This window comes from Saccoglossus kowalevskii, chromosome 19, assembly GCF_978046115.1.
Source record: "Saccoglossus kowalevskii chromosome 19, keSacKowa6.1, whole genome shotgun sequence".
NCBI lineage: Eukaryota > Metazoa > Hemichordata > Enteropneusta > Harrimaniidae > Saccoglossus > Saccoglossus kowalevskii.
This window is the reverse complement of record NC_140659.1, coordinates 17,923,619-17,943,064: the sequence shown is the minus strand read 5'-3', so window position 1 is coordinate 17,943,064 and position 19,446 is coordinate 17,923,619. Positions and strand designations below refer to the sequence as shown.

At 34.9% G+C, this 19,446-nt stretch overlaps 1 protein-coding gene across 1 annotated transcript in view; it reads left to right on the top strand.

The window, feature by feature from the left end:
- Nucleotides 1-18,815, top strand: part of LOC102804897 (proto-oncogene tyrosine-protein kinase receptor Ret-like) — a 30,420-nt gene extending 11,605 nt beyond the window's left edge. The window contains exons 7-18 of the mRNA XM_085493723.1: nucleotides 1,614-1,832; nucleotides 2,632-2,933; nucleotides 4,046-4,193; nucleotides 4,524-4,631; nucleotides 5,867-6,081; nucleotides 6,719-6,841; nucleotides 8,187-8,257; nucleotides 8,940-8,980; nucleotides 14,820-14,916; nucleotides 15,025-15,124; nucleotides 15,667-15,772; nucleotides 16,452-18,815. Of these exons, the coding sequence (XP_085349849.1) occupies nucleotides 1,614-1,832; nucleotides 2,632-2,933; nucleotides 4,046-4,193; nucleotides 4,524-4,631; nucleotides 5,867-6,081; nucleotides 6,719-6,841; nucleotides 8,187-8,257; nucleotides 8,940-8,980; nucleotides 14,820-14,916; nucleotides 15,025-15,124; nucleotides 15,667-15,772; nucleotides 16,452-16,648 (1,727 nt within the window). The 3' untranslated portion in view covers nucleotides 16,649-18,815. The remainder of the gene's footprint in view (nucleotides 1-1,613; nucleotides 1,833-2,631; nucleotides 2,934-4,045; nucleotides 4,194-4,523; nucleotides 4,632-5,866; nucleotides 6,082-6,718; nucleotides 6,842-8,186; nucleotides 8,258-8,939; nucleotides 8,981-14,819; nucleotides 14,917-15,024; nucleotides 15,125-15,666; nucleotides 15,773-16,451) is intronic.
- Nucleotides 18,816-19,446: the final 631 nt, after the last annotated feature.

Here is a 19,446-nt window from a genome sequence, read left to right as displayed (position 1 = left end):
AATATTATATACGTCCTTCAGGGAGTGAGATTAAATCTATTTAAGCAGGCCGCTACTTACATCGAAAATTATTCGAAAGTCTATTTCACGGTATTTTTAACTTTCTTTTGTGATTATTTATTTATCCAATGAATATATTTGCTATGTTGTATAAATCTCTTTTTAACTTGCATTTCCCTAATTACCCGATAGTATTTAGTAAAATAAAATATTATTTCCAATGAATTTATTCTCTCCAACCATGAAATGAATTCATAGAAAAACATTTTCATAATTACATATAGCGAGGTAATCATTGTGGTCTTAATCTGTTATACGTTAACTAGTTCTGCCAAATACAGCAATATATGCTATCCATCAATATCCCCGGCATAAAAGGTCTTGCGCCGCATTAATGTTCTCTAATCTCGTGATAATGGGAACAATTATATTAACCCATATTCACTATTAGAACTAATGAGTTTCCGATATTGACTAAAGACGGTACAGTTAGCTTTGAAATATTATCATTGCTGGAATTGTGCGATAATGTTCTAAATTGAAAGTAGATCGATTTGATTTGACGTGTTATTTATATCGTTATGTCAGTCTGCGCAGGTTGCATCCTAAGTGTGCTATTTATAGCATTAAACGTTTTTTATTGTGAGTTATATCAGAAAATAGTAACATACATAGTGCTTGCAGAAACTTTGTTGTGATAGATGCGAACATTTGACCTTTATTTCGATTGTCACTATAAACTGAACTCGAGCATCCAGTCCTTGCTAAATATGGTTTACAAAAGTGAATACAGGTACAAAAACAGAATTTTTTGACAATTTGAATAACAATACAAGAACAAAATCAAACAAAATGAGAATGATAATTATAATATTTGACTATGAAACATTATATTAAAATATAATTTCATCTTTGGACTTGAAAACAGAAATTGTAGTTCTTGTAGGGATAAAACCAACACCACATGTGCCTTTCACTTCTTAAAAACATTTCTTATTTGCAAAAACACCTAAATAAGTTTATGATTGATGAATTGATTTGGTGTGCGTATGCATGCGGAAGACGCCAATAACTTGTCGTTTTTATACACAAACATCTACCCATGGACCTTTGCATTTTAGCCTGCGTTGTTATCGTCGCTTGCGACTCAATTCTCGTGCGTGCGCAATTATTGTTCCTCCGCTTGAAGCAATTCAGTATATCAATATCAACATCCAAAAATGTAATTCTTATTCATTCAAACGCACCCTACGGGGAGTAATATCTCATTAGCATTATATTTATTAGACCTTATGGGGAAATGGCCGCCGAGATCTCATTGATCGCGAGAAGGTCGCGCGACTTGTTTTTGCAAGCTAAATAGTGTTCTATTCACTACCGTCATCGTGTCTACGTACTCGATTGTAAAAGTTGTGTAACCCAGGTATTTGGAAGAGTGGACGCGATGGCGACACATGGGAGCAAGTCGCGGGTCTATCTCACCCTCAACGAGATTTCGGCGGCCATTAGCAAATATGGCCTATTGAGTAGTAGTAATTTCACCCTCAACGAGATTTCGGCGGCCATTAGCAAATATGGCCTATTGAGTAGTAGTAATTCATATTTATTCACAGATCATTCAAATGTGATGGGTTCGGTGTCGGCTAACTTCCCACAAGGCATTAGAAGAGCTGGAGGAGTTTGTTTTTGTTTGTCTGCTCAACCGTCATGCGTGTGTGGACCACCGCCCGTCTCACTTGACGAACACGACGAGAAGGAAGACCAAACAAGCTTGGATTTGATCAGCACAGAATCTCCTCCAGCCTACGTACCTGCACACATCGGTTCATCACGTAAATATTCGAACCAATTAATAAAAATTATTATATCCGGGTGGATAGACTAGAATAACAATAGACACAATTGCGCAGAAAAAAACATTTCCATCAAGGACAGAGACAGGAGTATTTTAGAAACGTGTTGTACATTAATCCGGAAATGAAAACAATAATCTGTCCAAAAAATACAATTATTTCATCCCTTGAAATAAACTTAAATGAAAAAGCGTTATTGAAGAGGCGTGTCAAACTATAATAATTTTAACCCATACTTGGTGTTGCGTGTAACTGGCAGTGAAATTATAGGTACATAATTCAACATTATACATATATCTCAGAATATTTATACTTAAATAGATGAATGATGTATCGAAATTTAATAGTCAAAATAGGGAATGGAAATATCGTAAACCCCACCCAGATTTCAACTCAATTTCCGAAGTACGTTTTCAATTATCCAGCATCCATTGTTGATGCTAAGTCCCCGTTCGAATTTCGTGTAAACAAACAAGACGCGCTACGCCAAGAGCTTTCGTAAAGTTAAAACAGAAACAGGTTCCGTCACATACAGTGTAAATCGTGTATTACTGAACGTAGGCCAATAGTTTTAACGTAGGCCAATATTTTAAACGTATGCCAATGGACGTCTCGATGTGTTACACGAAATTCGAACGCACACTGCATGCGACCCTTCGAAGCCGTTTGCCTATAATTGAACAGTTAACTAAATAAATAAACCAGCTATATAATTGATGAAGTTCATTTTGATAACTTACCCTAATACAAATTATTTGAATTTGAATTATATATACAGGCAATGGCGATACATATCCACTCAAGACAATCCAACCTAACTCTGCCTGCGATGGCGATTGTAAAACATTAATCGCCCTACTTGTAAGTTCGGCGTCTGTCGTTCTGGTCGTTACTATGGCGTCTATACGTTATAACCAGCATAGAAAACGAAAAAGAGGCTCAAAGAACTACAACTCCAAGGACATGGTTTCAATAAGCACGGTGCCGTCAGATTATGTTATGGAGAGTAATTCGGCATCACACGCCTCGGTTGAATTGTCTGTTCCGAGGTTTTTGGGCTATCATAAATGCAAAGCGGAAGTAAGTACAAGACATGCGCCCAACCAATCGTTTGTAAGTTCAGTGTCACGTGGTATTTTGTCAGATTACCTCACACAATCCGCCATTTTATTCCATCAAGTTCGTGATAGTCATGTTACACATTATAGTCCACGAATATATATCTAACACACGATTTTAGGTGAATGTATTTGATTCGGTATTTTGAAAATAAGAGCTAGGTTTAAATATTGTCTGTACAAGCCGGGACCGTGTCCGCAGTGATTCATCTACAATCATGACTAAGATTTGTTGACGTAATCTGAGAAAATAACACGAGTTAACTACTTTAGTTGCAATAACCACGTGGGTATTCGCTTTACTCTTAGATAATAAATATTCTAACTAAGGGAAGTTGTCCATGAAAGAAAATACTATAGGTATAATATGAGGTTATTACGAGGATACCTCAAAGTATGCACGAAGACAGTACAGCGGGAGTATCGACCGACGCGCAGCGGGAGTCAATGCGACGGCGTACTTTGAGGTAACCTCCTAATAACCTTATTATTATACATCTTTTCCTTCCAAGGATACATCATGGGAATGCCAAAATCCACAAAGTTTAGAACAGAATCAGCGAACTTCCTTGTGTGGAGTCCGGTCGAACTCTGGTGTCAGCCATGTTTGTTTTTATTATTAGAGGACGCTTACATGCGTAATCATTCCATATTTAGAATTCGCATGTCCTAATATGGTTGGATGAAAATACCCCGTTAAATACCGCAAAATTACGACACGCTGTAACTTATGGCGTTACGGTGACAGATGTATAATAATATATGAAATTACTAATGAATGGCAATTATAAAACATGCGCGTTCTTCATTTCCTCGGATCTGTATATATAGTTTACAATAATTAGTGTCATGAATAACGAGCGGAATTCCATACAATATGTTCATTCATTTCACTGTAAAATTATTTAAATTATTCGAAAATTATTTAAAGAAAGTCCATGTTATTTAAATATTGTCGTATTTTGTTAATTCATTTGATGAATACGATTTATTAGAATAAAAACCTTCGAATTGAATGCAAACGTATAATTTAAACTAATGGCTTTACATTCACCGTCTATCTTGTGTTTTCAGTATGACGCGAAATGGGAGTTTCCAAGAACGAACCTTCTGTTCGAAAAAGTCGTCGGTGAGGGGGAATTTGGTCGGGTGATGGCAGCACAGGCACTCAATATTAGAGGGTTAACTGGATATACAGCAGTTGCGGTGAAAATGACAAAAGGTCAGTCGTTTCTATCACTGTCAATCAGTGAGGTTTATTAGGTGATTTCCGTTCACTGCGAGATCTCGCGTAATGCGCGAAAGACGCGGATAAAACGACTGCCACAAAAATTGAATGATTGACTTTGAACTTCTCATTTTTATAGTTCAATGTCGAAATGCCTATTTGTCCTGTATTTACGTTCGATTTCACATAGAAAGCTGCTTAAGCTACGAATTTTGTGCTGCTGTGTTTTCAACATGAGATGTTTTAAAAAAAAGTGGTGGTATGTTCGGTATTGTTATTACAGGCTACTTATTATATGTATTGGTGTATTCACTGTTTTTACAGACACTGGGAACGAACACGATTTGCGAGACCTGATGACTGAGCTGTCTTTGTTGAAACAGGTAAACCATCCGAATGTGGTTAAGCTACTCGGTGCATGTACCCAGAAAGGTATGTGTATTGTCTATTTCTCTATATCAGTACACAAACCTACATAACGCCTCAGGGGCTGGCGTATTTTTACCGTCGAAGTCAGTTGTTTTATTGTCATATTTCCTTGCACACACATTTATATATATATATCAAAATAATCTATGATTTGTCAAATTGTAACAGAATTCGAGAAATTCACAGAAAATACGAAAAAATGAGCACCAAACAGGATGTTGTTCATAACAAGATTTTCGCTCGGTTGTTATTGTTTGTGTTACGACTTCGTGACTGTTTTCTCGCGGCTGCGTGATTTAATGGTAATCGATTTGAAATGAATAAACATGAAACGAATCGATTACGTCTAATGTAACGATTGTTAGATTATTATGAGGTACTTTTCAAAAATCTATATCGTAGTGTTCAAACAACAATCGCTCAATACGCACGTGACTTATAAGGCTATATTGACTCTGTAATTGTGGACATCGTGTTTACGTTTCCGTCGACAAGAAGTCCATGCATCGCCTTTCAATTTAAATTATAAATAATATAATGTCAAATTTTGTACTGAGTATTATTTATTTATTTATTTATTTATTTATTTATTTATTTATTTATTTATTTATTTATTTATTTATTTATTTATTTATTTATTTATTTATTTATTTATTTATTTATTTATCTATCACTCGCGTGATTTTCTTCGTTATTCTCATAGTTATCATCATTAATTCCCGCAACTGGACGCATTAAAAATGCGATATGGACGAAAACATGTATTAAAGCGGGGGATTCTCCTCTGCGCATGAAAGCGTGTCGTTGTTTACAAACACGCGTCTACCCATGAGCCTTTCAACTCAATTCCTGCGTGTGCGCAGGTGACGACCCCTCTACTTTACTGTTTAATACTGATGTTGACGACGACATTATATTATCATTTATCGTAAACTGAAATTGTTGCTTTAATATTTGCAAATGACATACGATAGTATGTGTTTAATGGGAAAAAAAGGAAAACGTTAATGCGCATGCGTAGTAGTCGTCAATGAGCGCTTAGATAAGTACACAGGTGTGTTAGAAAATGTAATTGTTTAAACAAACGAACCCTTAGTTGTGTACTACAAAAACGACGTGTTTAGTTCGTATTAAATCGTAATCCAATGTATTCGTCACCATGCAGTAGGCAACGACAACAGTCACATGTCCTCATGATATGACATCTATAACACGTGATTATGTGTTTTCGTAAACAGGTCCCCTGTATGTAATTGTTGAATTTTGTAATGATGGTTCACTACGGAGTTATCTACGGCGGATTAGACAGCTAGAGTGTGGTTCTTATCACGATGAGTCTACCGCCTACGCGGACGAGATTCCGTGTACGTTGGAACAAACAGTAACGCCACGTGACCTAGTCTCGTTTTCGTGGCAGATATGCAAAGGAATGGAATATTTGTCCGATATGAAGGTACACGTATTTTTTTCTCTTATTTGTTATTTTATTACTCAGACAAACGGATATATAAATCCGATCAGTGATGCACAAATGATGATGATATGAGGGAAAGAAGGAAACTATTTTGTCATTGGACAAAAATCTAATGATACTATTCAACGTGCCACAATCAAAATACCGCTTCGTGTTCGATATGAGTTTCATATACACGTATACAACGCGTGTAAAATATATTGTTTGTTCATAAGAAATTCAAAAGTGCGCTGCTGACGACTGTGGCGCTTTAAAATACATATAGTCCGGGTAACCCGAGTAGTATCATTATTATTTTTCTTCAATATTATTGTATTATATTGATTAACTATGACATCATAACAAAAATCAAGTTTGTTTTGCATGAAATAGTACTCGTTTAATAAACTGGGCAAATGTGCATGCTTTTTGAATTCATAGTACGTATCAAAAATTAAAAACCCAGACGCTTTTAATTAATAGTACTGATCGTCAATTAAAAGCGTGCGCGCTTTTTAATTCATCATTTTATCCTATAACAAATATATTGTGTACAGCCAAAATATCCTATATCGATATGCCACATAAAAAACATAATTACAAAGGAATTCACGTGTTCGCGTATTGTATATTTCAGCTCGTCCACCGCGATCTGGCTACACGCAATGTTTTGGTTTCGGAAGGAAGAATTATGAAAATATCAGACTTCGGATTAACACGTGATATCTACGAAAGTGATGCTTACCTCAAAACCAGCAAGGTTAGTAACCTGTCCTCCCCAAACACGCACGAATTGATGTCATGTGAAATGAAATTAAATTATTGCTTACATAAATCTAGTGGGACGGTACGAGTACACAAGTCGCCTTCTCTGGCGTGAAGTGATTCTGTGACGCTATAGGTGTTCGAAATGCCATTCAACTGTTTAAATGTTCAGTCACTCGTCATTAGAACATTACGTCACGAAAGTGATTCGTCGCGAGAGGGCGCGACTGATAAAACTGTCCATTACACACATTCATTTGAAATATGACAGTGATTATGAATATATAATTATGACAATTGTATGCAGTTAAATAATTACACATCTCCAAACTCTGACACACAAAGGACTAAATGGTATACTCTTCCCCAAAATTTACGAGCAAGATTGGATTATGAGAACATTAAACGTCTATATAGAAGGTGCTGACGTATATTAATATGTATGTCGTATTTAATAGGATTGAGTCATGTACAATCTTATTTGCATATATGCACACGCATACAAAGATGTATTTCGCATTATTGGTAACACATTATATAGTTACATAAAGAAGTGAATATTTTATACGTATAAGGAGATTGATTTTATTTCTTCCACGAAATACTGAAATGCTCCACTATGATATTTGTAAATAATTTAATAAACATTACTATTTATGGCATTTTATCGTACATGGAACGTACGGTCCCTTTGATTTCACTGTCCGTGCTGAACAAATGTGATCTCGGCATTGCGACTCGTCGCTTCGAGACTCGTTAAAATACTAAGATCATTCGTAAACACATCGAGATATCACATCTAAATATGTTTGTTTGAAAAAACTACTTAAGTTATATGGCACATTTTTGAGAACAGTATAGATGTTAAAATTAATCTTCGTGTTTACACACTTGGATTACTGATGTAGTATTGTTTTTTTCGCGAAGTATCCGTCGGTCATGATTAATCGATTTTAATAAATTATGTTCGATTAAGTTGCATGATATATAAACCATGAATAAATGCATAAAGGATACCATGCCTAAAAAGATAGATATAATCATTACATACACAAACGTCTAATAATTGTTATTTTACATCAAATATAACTCAGATCACTGCGCAAAAGCCACCCATATTATGTTGAATTTGCGTTCCTTGTTTGCAATAGATTTGATAAGATATATTAAAAAATGAGTAGTCAAATAATAAATAACTAGACTTTTTTGATATATTTACAAAAATGTGGAGGGAAGTTATATAAAATAGATGGTTTTTTGCGATTTGTTAGGAAGTTACCTCTTGTCCTTCAAGTTGTATTACTCGCATAAGTAATTAACCGATGGCGTTTATGTTTCAGAGTCGCATACCTGTCAAATGGATGGCTGTTGAATCTCTGTATGATCAAATATACACAACAAAAAGTGACGTGTAAGTACTCAATAAATAGTGACATGAAAGTAACTGTTTGTGTAACGTATGACGTAATTGATGTCAGATTCGATTATAATGACAATTTGACTATAAGAGAATATACGACGTGGATGACGTCACACTAAGCCACTTTCACATGTCTGATGGTGTGTTACACACTGCTCGTATATATTGTATCTTTAAAGTAATCGCTATTTCAGGATGATTCTACTTGGTTTTGGGCAAGTTTAAGTTTGTAGGTATTATTCGAATTATCCATGTTAGAACTGTTCTCCTGGCAACGCATTCAATTGAAGTTTAGAAGTTTGACGTTTTGTTTTCACTATAAAACATATATACAGATAATAATATCCAAATAAATGAGTAAATACAATTAAGTATATAAGCGTATTATAATTGGAATTGTGTATATATATATATATATATATATATATATATATATATATATATATATATATATATATATATATATATATATATATATAGATTTAATTGATTGGTTCTTTAGAAGTAGCCAGTCATACTTAGACTTGCCAATGTATCTATTACCAAAATTGTCGATGTAAAACTAATACAAAACTCGCGTTTATCAACCAATTCCTGAGAACCCGTATCGCATTCTAACAGAGTCGTTAATTCTTATATGAAACCATTAACAGTGTTCATATTTTTTTTTCAGTTGGTCGTTTGGAGTTCTACTTTGGGAGATTTATACATTAGGTAATTTCCCTTACTTTCTGATCACTTGATTTTAGTCTGATTTTTTTGGAAAATATAATTGAGGTAGTTTCCTCGATTTTTACAATATATTTATTTAACCTATGCTGCTATTCGCATATGCCAAATAATTTTTTTTCGCACAAAAAAAGTGGTGAAAGATCTATGAAAATGGCAATTGTTGAGTAGTTCATCATGGGTTACCATGGTAATCAGATCTCATAATATTTCAATGTCGCTATGAATCCTAAGGGGACAACTTGAAAATCGTAAGTTATATTATGGGTAATTAATGTTGTTGGGGAATTATTAAGATTCCCATGAAATAATGCTTTTAATCACTATAGCCATCGGTTCTCGTATTCGATATGTGTCCCATATGAATATACAGAGCTTGTAATGTACGTTGTTTGTGTTGCGTGACATTCACAAAATTGTCATACTAAGTACTAATTGACGTATCGTCCATTTCAACGATCCATTTCTTACTTTCAATGTAAACAGAAAAAATGTATGACGTCTAGAGATACATTGATAACCATTATTTCAAATAGCTAAGTTTATTTCGTTTTAAACAGTTTAGATACTCTTACATCATTAAACATGGCCATAATAAAATGTGTATAGCCCCACAATACTTTCTTCTTTCTTTGTCTTCTTTTTATGTCGATTTTACTGCATATACCCGAAATATAAGAGTATTCATTTGTATTCATATTTATGTAGTGGAGCATTCCCGTTGGCCGGGATGCATTATGTTTTGAGCGTAGTTTATGCATAAGACTAGCAAAACTGTGAGTGTAAAACTGAATAAGTGTCAATCCCTTTATCCAAAAGTGTACTTTGTTGCATGCAGAACATAAATAGCCAAAATATTTTCTAGCAGATTCATCATATCCAAATTCATGATTTGTATTAAAGAATTTAAGGAAGTCCATCAAAACAAAACAGAACAAGACTGATGCAACAGACAAGCATAGTGTATTTTAATCATTATTTTTTTTTTCGAAAACCGTGAGCACATCCTGCTCCAGTCACCGAACATTATATAAATGTAAGTCATAATTAAATTAAATTTACTAATGATTCAACCAGTGACGTCGGTGCCCTAATACGGTTTGCACAATCTTGATATTATATTTTTTCTATTGTTTTATCTGAAATGTTTACATGTTTAAATCATTCCAAAACATTCAATTAAATTGAAAACCAATGAACAAATTATAAAGTTGTGTACACGTCATAGTCCAAAAGTTCAATTAAAATGAAATCAATGAACAAATTATAAACTTGTGTACACGTCATAGTCCAAAAGTTCAATTAAAATGAAAACCAATGAACAAATTATAAACTTGTGTACACGTCATAGTCCAAAAGTTCAATTAAATTGAAAACCAGTGAACAAATGATAAAGTTGTGTACACGTCATAGTCCAAAAGTTCAATTAAATTGAAAACCAGTGAACAAATGATAAAGTTGTGTACACGTCATATTCCAAAAGTTCAATTAAAATGAAAACCAATGAACTAATTATAAAGTTGTGTACACGTCATAGTCCGAAACGTCAATTAAAATGAAAACCAATGAACAAATGATAAAGTTGTGTACACGCTACTTTCCGGATTTGACTCTGTATTCAAATGCGTAAAGCGATTGCTCCAACATGCTGACAGGCGCATTGCAATGTATTTGACAAGTTAAACCTAGTGACCTTGCATCTAGGATGTCCACTACAGGGACTGGTTTAGATAAAGGTAACATTGAGCTAAGTTGACACTGCGCCCCGACGGTCTGATGTTTACAACTGCATATTACCATTTTATTTTAAATATATATGATGACTTAAAATGTGTTGATACGTTGACCACCTATTATAACTGATGGTGGGATTCGGTGTGTGGAACGCAGCGCAACACAACGTAACACACAATAACACAACTTAACGCAGTATCAGATTGTCTAATTTGCCACTCCAAGCAACATCTCAACTAGACTAAAAAAATAAAATCGTTTCAGTCAAATAAAAGCTTATTTAGGGTTAACCTCCCAACCCCAAAACTAAAAGTATTGATTTTTTTATCTTACACTGAACTGTCGATGTTGCCCAACAAGTGTGAAGTTTAGAAACTATTTTAAAACCAATTTTGAATACAATTATGTACTTGTGTAGCCAATATTACGAAACGCGCATACCAATTGCTATTGATTGTGTAGAGGCATGTTTGGTGAACTAGCTCGGACTGGATTACATCAGTGGCAATGAACACGTTAATTTTTGTTCATATAGGATATGGAAATTAAAGCTAGCTATGAATTTTCTCTACTGTTTAATTAGAGTTCTCACATCAATTTATGCGTCGACACACCTCGCTACTACTCCCTAATAGTTGTATCATTAATATGGCTGCCTCTATGTTCGTGTTTTGTGTACTATTTGGAAACTTTGGGCTAACAATGTTGGTATTCTGAGATTTATTTATTTTATTGAATGGAATACGTAGCAGGCAATGCCTGGCAAGGGTCCGCAGACGTAAGATGACTAACTGACGTAAGCGCGTGAACTGTTCGAGCGCATGAATTGCGGGAATCAAGGTTCACGCCCGGTGCGCGAGTTCAGCGTGTTTCAAGATGGCGCCTCGCACGACTCGAGTGTCGCCGCTGTTGAAAAAGACGCGAAATACCATTCAAAGTTAAATTATTTTCAGTTTCCAGGAAACGATTGTCTCATCCTCGCACATTATCATAATGATGTTTTATCATGAATGAGCTGTTTCGCTACGCATAATTGGTGAAACAAAATGGCGGCGTCCATTGACCGGAAGTGCACCTTTTTCAAATATATATAGTATATAGGTATTTTCCATACTCTTCTGTATGCTATCGATAGAGCTGACTTCGCAAGCGGGCTTCGGCCGTTCTCGTTGCGCTCGCAAATTAATCATGAACTGGCAGTGATGGTATCTTGATAATTCAATTCAATTCAATTCAATTCAATTCGCAATTTCTTTATTTCTGAGACAACTGACAGGAACTCAAAGATAATTTCTTGACTTGGTGTATTGTTTTGTCTCTTTCAAAATATTCTTCTTCTGAAAATCTATTGATATATAAATCAGGTCATAAGGACCCTGTGTTGTGTGCTTTTTGGTGTCTTCTGTTTTTTCTGTTACTAGAAATAATAATATTTGCTCATAGTTACTTGTTATTTAATCCGGCAAAATGACATTAAAGGGCGACAGTCGTCGTTCCGCGTCCTGTTCGATATGGGACTCATAGCGACGTATACAACGCGTGTAAAAAACATTGTTTATTTACATGAAATTCGATCACGCGCTGTTCGACGAACACCGCGCTTTAACGTTCATAGTTTAGTTTGAACGTTGTTCAGAGAGCCGTTATATGTTTCAGTGATCGAGTTGTCGGCTGAAATCCAAGTACTAAGCACCGTCAGCGTATGCAATGTTTATGTCACTAAAACAGAAAGAAAAATAGCACGCTTAATTTTACTATTGCAACACAAAAAAGTCTAAACGTTAATTATTTTTTTTTCCTGGAAATGATGGTGTTTTTCAAGCTACATAAACTTTCGAACATAAAAAGAAAAATGAGCTGAAATCCGAGTTGTTCACAAGCGGAGATTGAACATTTTTATTTTCAACACGTAAAAACGTTTGAGAAAAACTACTTTAATAACAGGTATATATTAAATCGAAATTGCGCAATTTAACAGGGTTACTGAACTTAATTACTTTTCTTAATACATGATAATGTTTTCCGTGGAACACATTGAAACGGCACGTTCAGATCATTTCACATTCGATTTCGTTTGAAATTGTTCTGCAAAAGAAGGCTGTACAAAATACATCTCAATTACAGCATTGCCAAGAGCTGCGTAATTGGGTGCAAGAACTGTATTTTTAGTACGAATTAGTTTGACCTTGAGAAGAAAATTGAAAACAACACTTCAATTCGGTGATATCATCGTAATTACATCAGTGAATATACAGTTTACCGCGGGAGGCAAAGTTTTTGCAAGTTTCGTGAGTCGGGCTGTGGTATAATTGTAGCATTTCGATGAGAAACTGTAACATCGCTTTTACTTTCACACGAACGCCCTTACAATAAACTAAATGCCACGCCTTACTGTGAGTGGATGACTTCACAATAAGCCAGTCTAGTCCACGATTGTTCAAGGTGATGATAAGCGTTCGGAACTCGGCGAGTATAACTACAACGAGCTAGACTTGAAATACGAGACGGTTTGCAATAAACCGTTCATAAACGCCTTGTCTAGCAACGAGACACTGCGGCAACGTCAACATAACGTAGAAGTATACAACTTGTTTGGCTTTGTAATCGTTCGTTCGCCAGATAGTATATTACAAATCTCTAAAAAAAATGAACGTCATGCATTTTCACATTCACGCCACAAAAACGCTGTCGATAGATGGCGCGACATGATTGGACGGAAATATAACAAACACGCCAAAACAATAATTGTGAATTATGGTGCGAGTACATTTTGAAGGGCAAAATAATCATCGCTAGAAAAAAGTTCGTGCTGGAAATTTCAGTTCGTTGAGACGCCCTTGAGATTGACTCACCTGTGATGATGACTGTATGCATAAACACGCGCTTTCATGATTCACACATCTTTCTTTATTTTTGTCATTTAATTTGGTTTCGTGAGATTTTCATCACGTTCGTACATTATCAATAAACCGCAAAGCATCGTGGAATGTGCATTCAATTTATAATGATATTTGCGTTGAAATTGTATTGATGTATTTTTCGTTTTAATTTCTTTTTTTCAATTTCCATATATGTGGTTGCGCATGCGCGTTAGAACATGATTATTATTCATATGTCCCGCAGCTATAGCATGTGGTTTCATAACCAAGACTTGTGTTGCATTTGCAAACATTATTTTATTTGAATCGCATTTTTTAAATAAGGGAGAGAGTGGCGTGATTCACAAATGACGTCACTGGGTTGTAGGCCATGTGGTTAATTATGCATGATGACGCTTGATGTGTGTGGTAAAATAATGCTCAAGCCATGCCTTTCTTTAGAATTCACAACAAATCTTAGAAACACGACAGCGAAGTAACGCGAGTTGAACATTATCGTCTGCGCACATTGTTCACATTTTAAGTTTTCATGGGTTGAACAAAATTCTATGGATACGTTAGTTCTAATTTTTAGTAAGATTAGTAATCTTGACAAACTTTATAGATTTATGACTGCGACTTCGACTGTAGATGTAACTATGATATATCACAGTTTTTTTCCAAAAAAATGTGACTGTTACACCAATAGACCGTTTCTGCTTTTTGCGAGATCCCGCGTTGAGCGTGAAATCAAATGTAAAAACAGGAGAAGCAATTTCATAGTGACGTAATTCCGTCAAAACATCGCGTGGGATTCGGAAAACGAGCACGTTGTTTTGTGTATTTTCAAGCTTTTTCAATTGATGATGGTCAATTTTGACGAAAAATGTGCTTATATCAATTGATGATGGTCAATTTTGACGAAATAATGGTATCTGAACACGATGTCAAAACTGCGCTAAAAGACAGAAATTCAAGTACAAAATCTAATCATTCTATTTTTGCGGCAGACGTTCGGTCGCAATACGCGAGATCTCGCAGTGAGCAGGAAATCATTTATTCCAACTTGAACACGTGTGTATTTCTTGTTATTTTACAAAAAACAAGAACATTAATTATTTGTATGATATATCGAAATTTAATAAGAATTCGACTACTTTAGTTTTCTATTTTCATTTGCTTAAAAGAGTCTCACTATAGCTTAATAATGAATATATTTGTATTCACTTAAGGGGCTACACCGTATCCAGGAATTCCACCAGAGCGGCTGTTTCACCTTCTGAAAACAGGCTATCGAATGGATAAACCAGACACTTGTTCAGATGAAGTGTAAGTACAGACACTCTGCGTAGTTCGTAACATGTATAAACTCATATCGGATGCATTAAAGTTTATTTCCCGTCCAAATCTATTATTATTATTTGTTGGCCTACTCAGATATGACATCATGCAAATGTGCTGGCAGAACAGTCCCTCGCAAAGACCAACATTTACAGAATTGAAGAAAATATTAGAAGATATGCTGGAACAAAGCACGGTGAGTTTCTGCGTTAAGACATGGCCATCTGTGAGTCAGAGAATAACGTAGTCATTTGAGAGCTGTTGGACATGATAGCACCACATGTGATGTTCTGAGCACTATGTCGACGTGTGTACTGCAAGTCTAACCTACTTGTGTGCCGTCCTTTATTCCGGTTTTAAATTAGCCATTTGAGCGCTAAAGTAAACTGTTGTCATCTTTTTTTCAAAAAAAATCCATATAACCCGTTTGACTAAGACATGTAAGCCAATAGGAAATGATGTCATTTATTCTGAAATTGTAAAAAAAAAAAAATACATACGAATGGGCAATTTGTTGCAAAGATTTTCATGCGGGGAAAATTATTAGACTTATAAACTAAGAGGTTTATAATAATATAACATACAATACAAACCTGTAGCATCTCGTCCTATAGATCGACTTCGTATTTGGTGTTGATAATATTTATCCAAAAACAATTGTTCAGCAAAGATACCATTTCGAAGTGGTAAACATTGCTTTGTTTTTATTGATGATACACATCCTCTGATCATTTACAGGAATATCTGGACTTAAACAGCGAGGTGTCGTACTCCAATGTCGATATCGATCATAGTCAAGTACTAGATGAAACCAAAGTCAGTCTTCTTTCATCGGAAAGCGAAGGTAAATTGGTGTAATGTCGTTATAGTGTGGACACGTACACATGTCAGAATCGATTTACTTAATTTTAAGTTTATTTAATTGCGATATGTGTACCCCATGAGAGTGTGGCTTCAATTGGATGTGACAGTCCAATGAAGACAAATTATAGATGTGAAAATCGCTGTGAACTGAACGGCAAAAAACTGTTTATTCGACATATTCTGCTAATTCGTACAGTTATGTACAAAGGCGTGTTATAATGTCAAATCCAACAATACACTTCCATGTCGTATGAGAAACTGATTTGCCGGTAAATAGGCTTATTCACTACCCAAGAGAATTGAGAATAAAACAATATCTTTCAGTCTAAGTAATTATTCGAATGTAATGCTCACATTAACTATATATGGCACTCCAACTAATTAGTTTTACCATATATGGCACTCCAACTAATTAGTTTTACTTTATATGGCGATCGGCCAATTAGTTTTACCATATATGGCGATCGGCCAATTAGTTTTACCATATATGGCGATCAACCAATTAGTTTTACCATATATGGCGATCAACCAATTAGTTCTACCATATATGGCGATCAACCAATCAGTTTTACAACATGTGGCGATCGGCCAATTAGTTTTACAATATATGGCGCTTTGTATTGAGAAGACAGTAATTCTACGTTTCATTATTGTTACAGACCAAAGCCAGGCAAGAACAAGCGACGAGTCTCTATACGGTGAAATCAAATTTCTTTCCCTCAGTCGATCATGTTCGCACATTTCCGATTTCACCAAAGAGGCTCAGCTGCAAGATTCAACTTCGTCACAAAGGCCGCGTTGCCATAGTAGCGCCGTGCCCAACTCGTACAATAACATTACTACAACGCATGTATGACTGGGCAGTTGTCATTTATAGATATAATGGCAGTGGAGACGGGGAAGCAATATAAATTGGTTATGTATGATACTGCGATTATGGCAAATGATGATGAATGGACAGTAATAATTCTTCATCGTCAAGACATTGCGATGTACACGAAGATCATGAAAGAATGTACAGTACAGAAAAAAACAATAATGTATCTGTATACGATCAAAATTTGAAGAAACTACATTCATGCCCAGTACAAAGTAGATACATAACTTGTGTTATTACCAAATAATGATTCAGCATTCAGTTTACCTTACTATGGTTGAACAAAGAACTACGCATGCATGGCACGTCATGTGAGACATGTTGCATTGTACATAAATGCAAATATTACATTCATCCGTGAAATATGTCAACGGATCACCTGAATATCTCGCATCTTGAAAAGTCTTTCAAAACCTATCCAAATTGAATTATTTTCAAAATAATAATTGTATTAATATTATTATTATAATATATTTACGTAACAAGTGTACTTAACTATTAATTTGGAATTGACAAGTATTAATTATTAAATGTATATACAATATGAGTAAATGATTCGGAATATTATGTAATATAATAATATATATATATCGGTGTTGGTGTCGACTCCATGACAGACGCTAATCATGCGCACATTCTCCACAGTGGAACAATAGTTACGCTAAGAATACTACCATTTTTAGATATTTTGTAAAGATTTGAAAACAATACAGTTGTTTCTTCTTACTTTAAATTAAAGATGAATAGTTACAATATTTTCAGAAATTGATGATATAGAATGTCTAAAGTCACAATTTAGGATTTGACTTACATATTCGAAACAACTTTGTGATACTTCCTGAATCTATTTTGAGTCAGGCGGTAGATGATGAATAATTGTGAAGTGCTTTACGTAAGAAAGGAGGGAAACGGCGAAAATTCACCGCTCACCAGTGTTGTCGTATATATGTAATTCTGCTCTAAATACTACACAGTACTCGAGTAACAATCTGACACCTGCATGTCTGGTTGGATATGCTTTCAAAATGTGGATATGACAGAAAGAAGACTGCAGGCTAACAACAAATTTAACTTAAAATCCGGACACGTAGTCGCCGCTCATTCCTTTACCTTCCTCCATAGAGTATTGCTCCTCGCGGCAATCGATCAGCACAGTTGCGTTTGACAAGAAAAATCGTTCGTACAGACTATGAAATAAGGGGTTCGATGTTTGGAAGATTGAGTAGGAAACAACTATGTACAGCATCTGAAGGGTATGTTTTTCCTTTTAGCATACCACGCCTCACAGTTTTCTTCAGTGCGATCATTCGAGATTTAACTTGTTTTTAAGGTATATGTCACTTTTTCTAACAGTTTGTTTTCACATTACTATTGCCGTATCACGGTTACACGGCAATACACATCAGTGATTGATGGCTGTGTAATGATAGGATTCTGTATAATTGAACCGATGAAGATGTTGACTCGCTCTTTTTTCAAACGAGGTATTTATCTTATCCTTAAGGCCATCTGCTCAATCAGTCTGCATCATTTATGAGAACCTATTTATCACGTGATGATGCAGACGCTCTCAACAACCCCTGCGAGGGCGCACTTCGCATAGCAATTACCGATAAATGAATTGACATATAGAATATAAATTATTCCTGTTTTTATTGCCTTTGTACTCCCAAGGTCAAAAAATCATTTATGAGGCGTAATATACCTTTTTAAAGTCGCAAATTCTAGTAAGTTGCGCCCCCTATCCCAATAGCGTCACAGAAGTGCTTCGTCTTATCATGATCAGAACAGTGTATGTTAGTCTCAACCGAAGTTTTTTATCGAAAGTTAAAAAAATCATTATAGAAAATCTTCCCAAGGTACAGTTCCAAAAAAGTACCTTTAATATTCTTATCATTCTAAAACAATATTTAATGAACAATTGTATTTTTATTTATTTATTAATTAATTTATATATATATATATATTTATTTATTGAGAGTTCGCCCGAGGTTAAAGTTGAAATTACTGACCACAAAGTAATGTAGCTGAAACATGTATTTGTTTTATAAATTATATTGCAATGATTTCGATATTAGAGTATGAGTGTACAAGTATTGTATAGAAATGGGGCGTTGACATTAATAAACTGGTGGTTTTCCATAAATCTTCCCGAGTTGACCAATCATTTTGTACTTGTGAGTTGCTTGGCTGAATCACAGTCAGTGTTCTATTGAATTACTCGAGCAGGCAAAATGGCCAATGTGCAAAACACTTTCTCATATTAATTGTAACTAATCTTTGTTCAACAAAACAAATTAGGGACTGCCCACAACCACGTGTGATAATCCCATAGATCATTGCATATACGATGCACAACATAATTTTTGATCCTATTTACTTTTGAGAAAAAAATGTCTATTTCGTCAACAATTACACATTTGTGACTCCAGGAAATTCACTTATTTACGCGGATTTGTTCATAAATTAAGAGCTAAATAAAAAAAATAAACTGCATTCTAAATTATTTCAGAAATTGTGCGCAAGTAAGATATTTTTACAACAACTATGTGAACATCATCATCATTTTGTTAACAAGTAGCTATCATACCCATTCGAGTATGTTAACATATAATTAAACGATGAGTGTAAGATGGTTTACAGATATAAACCAAACAGCTCTTACATAATTCATACAGAATATTACAAGTTTGGAAGATATTCTACAAGCTTAGTTTTTATTATAGTAGCCATGCAGGAACACATCCCTTTAATCTGCTGCATCATTGTTGCTTATT